Source organism: Phyllobates terribilis, unplaced genomic scaffold (genome assembly GCF_046119375.1).
Source record: "Phyllobates terribilis strain yellow unplaced genomic scaffold, ASM4611937v1 Scaffold_3__8_contigs__length_932513732, whole genome shotgun sequence".
Classification (NCBI taxonomy): Eukaryota; Metazoa; Chordata; class Amphibia; order Anura; family Dendrobatidae; genus Phyllobates; species Phyllobates terribilis.
In genome coordinates, this window is record NW_027362763.1 from 695,490,166 (window position 1) to 695,502,569 (window position 12,404).

Here is a 12,404-nt window from a genome sequence, read left to right on the forward strand (position 1 = left end):
TCTGGATCAACTTTAGCAATTACAGAACTAACAGGTGGAACTTGATGGACGCAAGTCTTTATTCGGCTTTACTAACTATGTAACTATGTATATCCTCTATAGCAAATACTGGTCCATGGACAGTCTCCAACCCCCAAACACAGACTTTTCAGTATATGCCTCTAACGGCCTCCCTCTTGACCTACTTGGGGTTAAGAATGTAGCAGTAAAAGTGGGGAGAGTGGAGATAAAGGACCAGGGACTCATTGTAGTGAAGACGGTCAATGAGGAAAATGGACTGAATGTGGTACTAGGCACTAACATTGTTGGTAACTGTTTGGAGGAGGTTGTGTTTTTACTCCAACAGCTCGCTGACGTTGCCAGACCAGGGCAGAGAAGAGCACTCCAGTGGGAGATTCGAGCCTTGATATACCAGCAGCAAGTAAAGCTAACCAGTGGTGAGATTAGTAATGTGCGGGTAACAGACCCCGTACCCATTGTGATTCCCCCAATGAGTGAAATGCTTATCTGGTGTAGAGCAGCAATAGGTCTTAAAGGACATAGCTACCAGGCGGTAGTAGAACCCCTTAGCTCAGAGCACAGACCTACACTCTTAACTGCCAGGGGGTTAGTAGATGTACGCAATGGGAGGGTGCCCGTCCGTCTTCTCAACTATGGGGAAGACGAGGTCAGATTACCACATTATGCCACTGTTGCCAAACTTTACACTGTAAATAACTCTATTCACACGGCGGAGTCCTTAACCTCCCCAGACCAAGTGGAGGATAATGGCCCTACAACACAGGTGGAGGATTGGTGTCAACAGCTCCACGTTGGGACAGACACCACTCCTGCCCAACAGAAACAGGGAGTACACCGGGTGGTTCAGGAATACGCGCAGGTATTCAGCAAACACCCACTTGACTTTGGGAGGATTAAGGGGGTACAACATCACATCCCCACAGGCAACCATCCCCTCATCAAGGAACGGTACAGGCCTATACCTCCAGCACACTACCAGAAAGCCAAGGAGATGTTGCATGACATGAAGAAGGCAGGGGTAGTAAGGGATAGTTGTAGTCCCTGGGCAGCTCCCCTAGTTCTAGTCAGGAAGAAGGATGGAAGCATGAGAATGTGTGTAGATTACAGACAAGTAAATCGCATTACACATAAAGATGCATACCCTTTACCCCGTATTGAGGAATCCCTGGCTGCCTTAAAGTCTGCAAATTACTTTTCCACCCTTGACCTCACTAGTGGGTACTGGCAAGTAGCTGTGGCTGAGGAGGATCGGGAGAAGATGGCCTTCACCACCCCGATGGGACTCTGCGAGTTCAACAGTATGCCGTTTGGACTCTGCAATGCCCCCGGAACGTTCCAGAGATTGATGGAGTGCTGCCTGGGACACCGCAACTTCGAGACCGTGTTACTATATCTGGATGACGTGATTGTGTGTTCCAAGACGTATGAGGACCACTTGAAGCACCTGGCGGAGGTATTTGAGTCACTGTCCCAGTATGGGATGAAGGTGAAGCCCTCCAAGTGCCACCTGCTCAAGAGAAAGGTACAGTACCTGGGACACATTGTCAGTCCAGAGGGAGTAGCACCAGACCGGGAGAAGGTCACTGCCATCCAGAAATGGCCGGAGCCGAAGAACCTCAAGGAGGAGCGTCAGTTCCTGGGACTGATAGGATACTACCGGAGGTTTGTAAAAGATTACACCAAGAGAGCAGCGCCTCTGCAAGACCTCCTGGTAGGACAGTCCCCCAAAGGCAGAAATCCCCCGTTCTACTGGGGTAAAGAACAGGCTGAATCATTTCAAGAAATGAAGGAGATCCTGACAGGTGATGAGATCCTAGCCTACCCTGACTACAGCCAACCGTTCCTGCTCTATACTGATGCCAGCAATGAAGGATTGGGAGCTGTCCTAAGTCAGAAGCAGAATGGCCAGGAGAAAGTCATCGCGTATGCAAGCAGGAAGCTCCGTCCGACTGAGAGGAACCCAGAGAACTATAGCAGCTTTAAGATAGAGTTCCTGGCCTTGGTCTGGGCCATCACAGCAAGGTTCAAGCACTACTTAGCCTCCAGCAAGTTCACTGCCTACACTGACAATAACCCCTTAACTCATCTTGAAACAGCCAAGCTGGGAGCCATGGAACAACGATGGATGGCTTGGCTGTCAAACTGTCAATTCACAATAAAGTACCGGGCGGGCCGCAAGAACGCCAACGCCGATGCCTTGTCCAGGATGCCTCACCAGTCAGACACAGAAGAAGAAGTGGATGACCTGGAAGAGATTGAGCTACCTGCCTTCCACCGGAACGGGATGATCCATGAGTAAAGAGCCTCCAGGAGGCAGCATGGTAAGACGTTAAACCCTTTGCCTCATCACAGCTGGAAAGAGACCCAGGACAGTGACCCGGTTGTCAGCCGTATCAAGGAGCTGATAACCCAAGAAGGTTCCTCCCTGGAGAAGGATGCGTCTCTCCAAGCAAAGCAGCTGTGGAATGAGAGAAGCCGGCTGTTTATCTATCGTGAGAAGCTGTGCCGGAGGTACGTCAATCCCAAGACCCACGAGATGGTATGGAAGATAGTAGTCCCCAAGACAGACATTCAAATGGTGTTGGAGGCCTACCACGATCAAGCGGGGCACTTTGGCTGGAAAAAGCTAGAGACCCTGTTGAAGTGTCGATTCTACTGGGTGGGAATGCGCAGCTCCATTGAGAGGTGGTGCAGAGACTGTGGACCCTGTAGCCTCAGAAGAAAAGACTACAGCAGCCAGAAGGCACCCCTGCAACCCATCAAGACGACTCGTCCCCTGGAGATCGTGGCCCTGGACCATGTCAAGTTGTCACCCAGTCGGTCAGGATATACCTATGCCCTGACCATGGTGGATCACTACTCCAGGTTCCTGGTGGTCGCCCCTGTCAAAGACCTGACAGCAGAGACAGCAGCGAAGACGTTCCAAGCGTACTTCTGCAGACCCCATGGATACCCTGAGCAGGTACTGACTGACCAAGGCCCGGCCTTTGAGGCTGAATTGTTCAAAGAGTTCTGCCATCTGTACGGTTGTAAAAAGATCAGGACTACACCGTACCACCCCCAAACTAACGGTCTCTGTGAAAAGATGAACAACATTGTCATCGACCTGCTGAAGACCATACGACTTGAGGAGAGAAACGAGTGGCCAGACCTACTACCTGACCTGGTAGACCTGTACAATCACATACCTGTGAGTTCTACCAATTGCACTCCAGCTTATCTCATGCGAGCGAGACCAGGAAAGTTGCCCATGGACCTGGAGCTTGGTGTTGTAGAACCAGAGGCAGACGTGACCACTGAAGACTGGGACACGACCAGACAGGAGCAGTACAGAAGAGTACAAGCCTGTGTCGAAGACAGTCTCACTCGGGTGAGGGATAAACAAGAAGCACAATACAACAGAAGTGCACCAGCGGAACCCTTCACACCAGGAGAAGTGGTATTGAAAAGGATGCGGAGGAACCACAAGCTTGATGACCAGTGGGAGAGAGAACCCTACACTGTGTTGAATTCAAGGTTTGACAACAGGAAGACATGTCTGATCAGCAAAGATGGAGGAAGAACAACTGCGACAGTATCTAGGGACCACCTGAAGTTGTGTCCAGATCTGCTAAAACCCCAAGAAGAAGTGCCTCTCATTTTCCCGGAGGAACCTGATGAAGCAGTAATACATACTGATTTAGGAGACTTCCCGGCAGATTGGCCTCAAATCGGAGGAGCAGTCATAATTCCAGTACTCCAATTCTTCCAACAGCCAGAAGACCCTCCACAGCAAGTTGAACCTGCAAGTGCTGCAGAAGAGCCTAGTGCCGCAGATGAGCCTGCTCAGGAAGAATCCCTGGAAGAAGGATCCCCGGCAGAAGCAGAGCAAGAAGTCCCAGCCAATGGTGAACTTGCCTGCCCAGTAGCGAGGTTAAGGCAGTTTTTCAATACCATCGCTAGTAGAACAAACAGGGTAGCTGAGAGAAACACTGACACTACACAGACCACTGCACTACGTAGGTCTACAAGTGCCACAAAAGGTCAACCCCCTGTCAGGTACACTAAGTAAAGTAAAATTCTGAAAATGTAGATAGTTACCCCTGGGGTATTGTATTGTATAATACTGTATATTATTGCATTATCCTGTGTATGTATTGCTATGTATTTATTGCCTTTTACAGGCCATTAACTTATATTTTGCCCCTCTAATGCACAATCCAAGTGAAACGGACACTTTACTTATTTGCTTCCCATTACCCACTTGGGTATCTAAGAACTCTGTGGCTGAGGGCTGTGTGCAGCCCAAAGACTTTGATTGTACATATTTGCACTCCCTGTAGTGCCCCTTTCAGCAACCTCTCCGGAAAAGACTTGGACTTTCTGGTTGCTCATTGCCTACTGTTTATTGAACTATATATGTATATTTATCCATGTTCTGGTTATGCAACGTTCAAGTGTCCTAACCTCCCATAAAGGGAAGCTTGTTATTGTTGTTGTTACAAAATGTGCTTCAGCCCGGGAGTGCTGAGTTCAACTACGGGGGAATGTGATGCCCTGCTGCGCATGGAGCCACAGATCCTGGAGGGGAGCATTTCGGGATTTCTCCACAAGAGGCACTCAGAGCATACACACACCTCCACCCTACCTCAGACCACCAGAGGGAGCCCGGATAGGGATATAAATACGGAGGGTGGAGCTAGGCAGAGTCAGTCAGTTAGTTAGTTCTCCTCAGGAAGTGAGTGGAGACAGAACAGTCTGGAGTCCACAGCCAGTTCCTGCAGAGTGAGACTCAGAGAAACAGGTCAGTCTGCAGTGGAGCTCAGTCAGACTCAAGCAGCTTGAGTTAAGTGAGCTAGGAGCGTTGCTGACGCTCAGAGAGCAGCAGAAGAGGCAGCCAGCTAACTGCCAGTGTGTATAGCCTAGCGAGGGCCCGAGTAGGCCGAAGGCTAGAGGAGCGAGTAGCATTGGGGGCAGAGGAGCTTTACCAGCTCAGCCCAGAAACCATATACCGGACACCGGGTCCGAGTCTGCAGGGATTCTTGACACCCAGCAGAAGACAACCGGAACCCCTGGCGAACTACATGTCCCAGGAATACCAAATGCTGACTGTTATACCAGGGTCAGGAGTTACCGAGGTCCCATATACCAGGGAGTGTGTACTCCAACAGAAGGCCCTACTACAGGTTCAGCTGGTGCAGAACAGAGACTAAGTTAGGCCTAGCTCCAGGCAGGCCAGAGACTAACACTAAGCGGCGAAGAAACAGGAGGCCCTACACCTGCTCACTGGGGAGAGTCCTGCAGTGCACCCCTCACCCTACAGTGCTCCGGACGGTACCTGCATTTCCACCAGTAAAAGGTACAGAAGCAAACCGTGTGTGTGTGTCCCCTGTTCTTCCTTGGACCCGGCTGGGTCACCGCCATATCGTGCACCTCGTCAAACATCACTGCCCTGAGGCCTAGCTCCACCTGTGGGGAGCTACACCATCAAAGCTGCCGTAACATCGGCCTCAGTGGACTGCCGCAGCGCTGGTGATCCTCACCAGACACCACAGGTGGCGTCACGAACTTTGACATTTCATTTTCCCCTTTTTAAGAGAGACCCCAGGGTACGGGCCCGGGAGCCGACCACCGCGACTTCCCCCAAGACCAGGCATTAAGGCCCGGGCGCCGAGTAGTCCCCATCCCCTGGGCACCACACTCCTATCTTTTATCCATTGGATTTTTAGACTAGTAGAATCTTCAAAGGGTATAGCAGTCTTTCTAGCTACCCTGGCTACGGGTATGTCAATTCTTAGGAGTTTCTTCTCATACCTTGATCTCTTCTGGGTCAAAGGGAAGGCGAGATTTAAAATCTTATGATAACCAACTTTTTCCCCACATCTTCCCATCCCTCCAGAATCATTGCCCGGATATATTTATTTACTGGAAAAACCCTGTTTCTGCGGAATCTTAGGCCACTAAACACCTCGTCCTGGACGGATAATGGCTCAGAGGGTTATTTTCATGGTATCTCTGACAGCTTGTAGGAGTGCGTCTGTATTTTCTGATGCAAATAGGTATTTCTTTTTCCCCTTGGGTACAAATGCAGTGGGATTTTCACCGTTGTCCGTCTTATGGTCAGAGTAGTCAGATAACTCCCCTTCCTGTGAACTTGAGTCCATATTCCACCTAGGCCTCTTAGGCCAGAGAGACTGCGGCGGCATGAGGGCAGATACCGCACTCTGTACCTCTTCTCTAATTATAGCTTTCACACTGGTTAGGAGTGAGGCCTGTTCGTCCTTAAGCAATACAGTCCTCGCAGAGCTTCTTGTTGTAGCTCCCTGGTAGTCTAACGTTACAAGTTAGCTTTCCTTCTAGTAGCTGAAGTGGAATGCCTAGGTGTCTCCTTGTCGTGATCCAGAGATGGTTCTATGGACTGAACCTCTGACCAGCTAGCTTTCTGGCCCTCCACGAGTCCTCTCAGAAGCGACGGCTGGCACCGCAACTTCCGGCCAGAGCACACGCCCCCAGAAGTTCGTATCATCAGGGAGCGAGCGCACACCCAGAAGTGCATGCAGGCCACGTGGGTCCCGAACCTGTACGCGCCCCGCCGGAAAGCCTCCGGAGCGCGTTCCATGTGGTCCAGCCACCGAGCCCACCTACGCTGATTCAAACATGGCAGCAGGAGCCCAGAGCCTCCTAAGGAGGGATAAGGCTGTTCCCAGGAGCACCCAGCTCGACCGAGGGAGGTATCTGCATGACTCTTTCAGCGGGGAAGGTAAGGTTTGAAACCCCCCTGAGCCTCAATGAAATTTTGAACTCGTGGTATCTCCTCTGTGTCTTGTCCCTGACAGGGACAGTAAAAACACTGGTGGGTGGTAGTGGGGAGGGACTATTTAACCTCTTCTGTGTTTCCTATCCCTATCAAGGATAAGAATGACAACTTCCTGGTGGTGCTGTCAGGAGGGATTGCAGGCTTGAACCACCTAAGCCTGGACAACCCCTTTAAATCCTCCCTTTGTTACATAAGCATTAGCACTGGAGAAGGGTGACCAACAAAACTGATACGTCTATAAGTGCAAAGAAAGGATGTTTATATTGATTTTCCTTTGCAGTGCAATATTGAATATGACTGGACCAAGGTAGAGATGCAAGTTAATGTGCAGATTTGGACAGTTTTTTTTTGGGTACAGAGATTCGAACTCGATTCTAACAGGGGTTTATCTGGAGCTTCAGAGCACATTGGAACATATTCACAAAAAGGTCCCCCTGGAGGTGACGGCAGGCAGGCAAGATTTAAGACTTTATGCAAATGATTTGAGGCTCTGGCCCATATAAAAGTATATTATGAAATTAACGAGGACAGAAATTTCTATAAAAATGTAAAAGCAAAATTATGTGGACCTTCAATGCGGGTTCCAAAGTCCCATGAGAATAGTGTGGTAGTGCGCGCCACCACTAATGTGACCACCGCTGCCATAGACAGTAAATGGAGCAGTGGTTGTGAATGCGCACTTCTCTTTTCACACTGATAGGGTTCCAAAGATTAAACCCTCAACGATCATAGATAAATGTAGTTGTTGGAATAAACATACCGATATTAAACGCCACTAAGCCATAAACACAGAACCCAAGAGTTGCAAGGCAACAATGGTAACTACTGAGCCATAAACACAGTACCTCAGTGCTGCAAAAATACAGTGCTAACCACTGAACCACAATCAGAACTAAACTGTTGCAAGGCAACTGTGCTAACCACTGAGCCACCATGCTGCCTACACAGTAAGATATGGACCTTTTGTACCAGAATATCTTGAATGTCTTCTCGGTGTTAAAAAAAAACAAAACAAAATAGGGCGAAACATTTTTTTTCATAAGAAGTAAAAGTCATAAACAAATCAAGAAATTCGGAACGTGGAAACGTTTCCCATAATACGAGAGTCAGAACCAAAATGCGATTATCTCTGATTACAAACATTTATTACATTTCTTCTGGTTTACTGCACGTTTGCTTTGACCTCGGGCAATTTCTTTAAAATCCAAGAGCGTAACTGTTCTAATTCCTGTAGACTGAGTTCATGAAAAAGATTTGGGAAACTGTGGAAAGATGAAGTCACACCAAGATCTTTCAGTCGTGTGCAAGTCTTTTCTCCCCACTGGTGAAAGACTAACTCGTCAGCCTGTCCATGGCACTGAAATAATTCTGGTAGGGTCTGCGGAGCCGTTTCAAGTTCCTGAAGAATAAAGGAAAAAAAGCGGTCAAAATAAAAATATATATATTCTGGTTTTATCAAATTCATCATATAACGGAAAGTTGGACACTTTCCCAATAATTAAAGTAATAATCTTAACAAAAAAATTCTTTTGATCATGTGAATCGCTCGACACAAGACATAGATTAGATCTGATCATCACTATTCATAAAGTGGGCTGGCTGACTGCTCAATAGCTAAGATATATATAGAGAGAGGAGTTATATATATACTTTGGCTGCGACAGAGAAGGGGGCTGGCTCAGGTCCTGAGCAATCAGCCAGCCTCCTTTATACACAGTTCTAGTCACCTGCCAACCCAGGACATGTGATGATCAGATCGATGTCTTGTAATGGGTAAAGAAGAGAAATTTTAAGAGAATTTCAATTTTCTTGCCAAAAAATTGAAATTATGGAATATTGGGAAGGAGTTAAAATTTATTTAAAAAAATTATACCTGGACCTCACCTGTGTAGCCCTGCTACGATCTTTAGTGCCATCTTCGGCGCTGACTAGACCCAACTTCATGATGTCGCGAGGCATAGTCAGTGCCAAAAACTTTGTAGATGCCACCAAAGACCAGACCTGACCAAAGAAGACAACCGGACTGGAGGAGGACTGCAAGCAGGGACAGCAGAGGGTTAGGTGGGTAAAAATGTATTTATTTTTTTAAAGACCTTGGAGTATAACAATGCACATTAGATTCACATTAAGTAAATTCGATGCAAACAGAATTTTAAGGCCAAATTTGAGCAAATCTGTCGACATTCAACATTTGTCAGGTTCATTCATCCTTTGTAACAAGTCCGTCACACCATAAGAACTAAACTTCATCCAATGCAACAACAAGTAGAAATTCTAAAAACTGTAACCCAAAACCAGCGCCACAGGAGATTCCAGGCATAAAGTAAATTAGGAGGCCGTACAACTACAAATTTAGCCTTATTTCATGTTTTTTTTTTAGTTGGACAACCCCTTCAAGCTGCCCATAGACATTAGATCTTCTCAGACTGGGTTGATTTGTTTTAGTTCTTCTTTTATTGGAGGAAAGGGCCAGATTGGAGATTGGCGGTATCAGAGGTTTTTGGCCTACCTATTGTTAAAAAAAAAAAAAAAAAAACACAACAACCAAAAACCTCTCACCCACACCTGCAGGTGAATATTAGTCTTTTTAAGTGTTTTTTTTATCCTTCTGCAAACACTTTGAAATGCCTGTTGGGTAGGCCGGTTCTTCCTGGTATCATGTTAGTACTGAGCTCATCGTTCCCAGCCAATCACATGTCTCCATTTATGCTCCTCCTCCCATCTCACAGATGCATTCTCCTAGACACCAAAGCTGCAGCTGCATCCCCCTCCTCTCCCATCTTCAACTTTTTATTGCATCACTATAAATGGCTTTTTTGAGGACTGAGGTCCCTGGAGGCAGAGAAAGGTAAACTATAGACTACTGGAAAGGGTGGGGATACCAGTTTTAATAAGATCTATTACAAAGGTTCAGGTATTTACAAATATTATTGACTTATGCAAAACAATGAAAAAGCAAACTTTAGTTAAAAAGGTTGTCCCAGCGAAAGCAAGTTAACTTACAGACCAATGAAGGTCCGACAGCTCGGATTTTTATTCCAGATTGGGCACTTTTATCCCAGTTACAAAATGGAGCATCAGGTTAGACGCCCAACCACCACTCCATTCATTCTCTATGGGGTTGCCGGAAAAAGATGAGCTCAGAGCTTGGAGTCCCTGGAGGGAATGAATGGAGCAGCAGTTGTACATTTGCACTGTAGCTCCAATCTATAGGGAATAAAAGCTCCGGATTCTGCTAATCGGTGCTAGTCCCATTGGTCATACCCTACAGATCTATAAGTTATCACTTGTTAAAGGGGTTGTCCGGTGAAAACAAGTTAAGTCGGATGTTTATGTTAATGGGAAAGTAGGTCTTGACAGCTTTGTAATATTTATGTCTGGCTATAGTTACATTATCAATAACTCATGCAGATAAATACTACCATAATTCAATATCGAATCCAGCTCCAAAAAAGTCCACTTCATGAGCGATACAAAAAAAACAATAGTTTTGTGACAGACGTCAGAAACAAAAAATTTCTTAAAGTGTAGTTGGGGTCTAAGGGGTACTGTTTCTCCTTGTGGAGAGTTACATGCCTGACATGCCAGTGTAAGGAGACTTATAAGTCTCCTTACACTGGAATGTCACTCTCCACAAGGAGAAACGTTACCCTTTAGATCCCAGTCAGAGACCTTTCGCAGCCAAATCAGATCTCTTGCATTACACTGAGGAGAGGCAAACACCCCAAAACACGTGTCTGCAAATTGAGATTCTGATTTGTTTTTTTGTCCGAAGTCATGTGGTTAGGCTCGTTAAAGGGGTTGTCCACTACTAGTACTACCCCTTCTTGATCTAAATGTTTGGGCTCGATAAAATAAAAAAAGCTTATGCTCACCTCCCATGCCGGCGCCGTTCCAGCGGTGTCGGCACTCGCGGTCCCCGGGGCTATCGTACGGTTGTTGTGACACGTGACGCCGGCCAGTCAGAGATCAGCTGCAGCCCTGACTTCCTCTTCTAGTTCAGTTCGTTCAGAGGGGGAGACAGTGACGCCAGCGCTGACTGTGCGCCGGGCTCACATGTCACAACAACAGCATGAGAGCCCACACCACTGGAGCGGCGCCAGCACGGGGGGTGAGTATAGTTTTTTTTATTTTATCAGTGTCAAATATGTAGATCAAGAATGGGTTCTCGTAGTAGTGGACAACCCCTTTAAAAGGGTTGATACTGACTTTTAGGGTTCCTACATCCCATAGGTGGCACCAGAGTTCAAGTCCTCTTCCTCTCTGAAGAGGCAATTTGCATATTTAAAGTGTACTTAATATTTTAGGTCACTATTTCTGGCCATTTCATGACTTGTATTTGGACATTAGATGACTTGACACTAAATAATATAATGTTTCCCATACACAGTACACACAGAAGAGAAGGATTCCTACTCTCTTTCTATGAAGCACATGAACAGAAGCAGCAGAAGCATGGAGGACATTATGCAAAGGTACTAAGCAGTGTAGATGTGAATCCACCACTGATGTGAGATAAACACTCACTAGAAAGCAGTCTGTTCTGACAATGTGCTTTTCCTTCTCACCACCTTACAAAAACTTGAAAAGATCTGTAATGAGATCTTTCAGTGAGTCGGCAGCCTGTTTGGTCTTAGGCAGATCAGATTTTAGAAGTTTTTCAGAGTGAACAATGATTTATGAAGGCAGGAGGAGAAAAGGCTTGTATATGGAGAAAGAAACATATACCTCTGCTAAGATGTATTACCAGGTTTCCATATTACCTTATAAACCACTGAGTTTTCATTAAGGAAACTGGATAGAGCAAACACCCCAGAAACATCTCTATGGTACCGATAGGCCAAGTGCATAGCCATGGCGCCACCCATTGAAAATCCACCTGAAGAAAAAAAAATATAAACATGGAAATGTCATTAATAATCAAATGAGAACATCCTCCATATTTACCATCCTAAACAAATTATTGCCAAGTTGTCAGACCCCAAGCACGTACATAAAATATTGTCAGAATCACGAGTGACAGGTGCATCTCCATAGGAATAGAGTAGTACGGCAGTGAAATACATGGCTGTTTAATGCAGTCACCGTGTACACACATTACATTACTGATCCTGAGTTACATCCTGTATTATACTGCAGAGCTGCACTCACTATTCTGCTGGTGCAGTCACTGTGTACATACATTACATTACTGATCCTGTACTGATCCTGAGTTACATCCTGTATTATACCCCAGAGCTGCACTCACTATTCTGCTGGTGCAGTCACTGTGTACATACATTACATTACAGATCCTGTACTGATCCTGAGTTACATCCTGTATTATACCCCAGAGCTGCACTCACTATTCTGCTCGTGCAGTCACTGTGTACATACATTACATTACTGATCCTGAGTTACATCCTGTATTATACTCCAGAGCTGTACTCACTATTCTGCTGGTGCAGTCACTGTGTACATACATTACATTACTAATCCTGTACTGATCCTGAGTTACATCCTGTATTATACTCCAGAGCTGCACTCACTATTCTGCTGATGCAGTCACTGTGTACAAACATACATTACATTACTGATCCTGAGTTAC

The 12,404-nt window shown here is 46.4% G+C and overlaps 1 protein-coding gene across 2 annotated transcripts in view; it reads right to left on the reverse strand.

The window, feature by feature from the left end:
* Positions 1 to 7,834: 7,834 nt before the first annotated feature.
* Positions 7,835 to 12,404, reverse strand: part of LYPLAL1 (lysophospholipase like 1) — a 40,569-nt gene continuing 35,999 nt past the window's right edge. The window contains exons 4-5 of one of the 2 annotated variants that reach the window (XM_073671923.1): positions 11,581 to 11,696; positions 7,835 to 8,216 (exon numbers count right to left, since the gene is read on the reverse strand). In XM_073671923.1, the coding sequence (XP_073528024.1) occupies positions 7,980 to 8,216; positions 11,581 to 11,696 (353 nt within the window). In that variant the 3' untranslated portion in view covers positions 7,835 to 7,979. The remainder of the gene's footprint in view (positions 8,217 to 11,580; positions 11,697 to 12,404) is intronic. The other variant, XM_073671924.1, reaches the window with a different exon arrangement.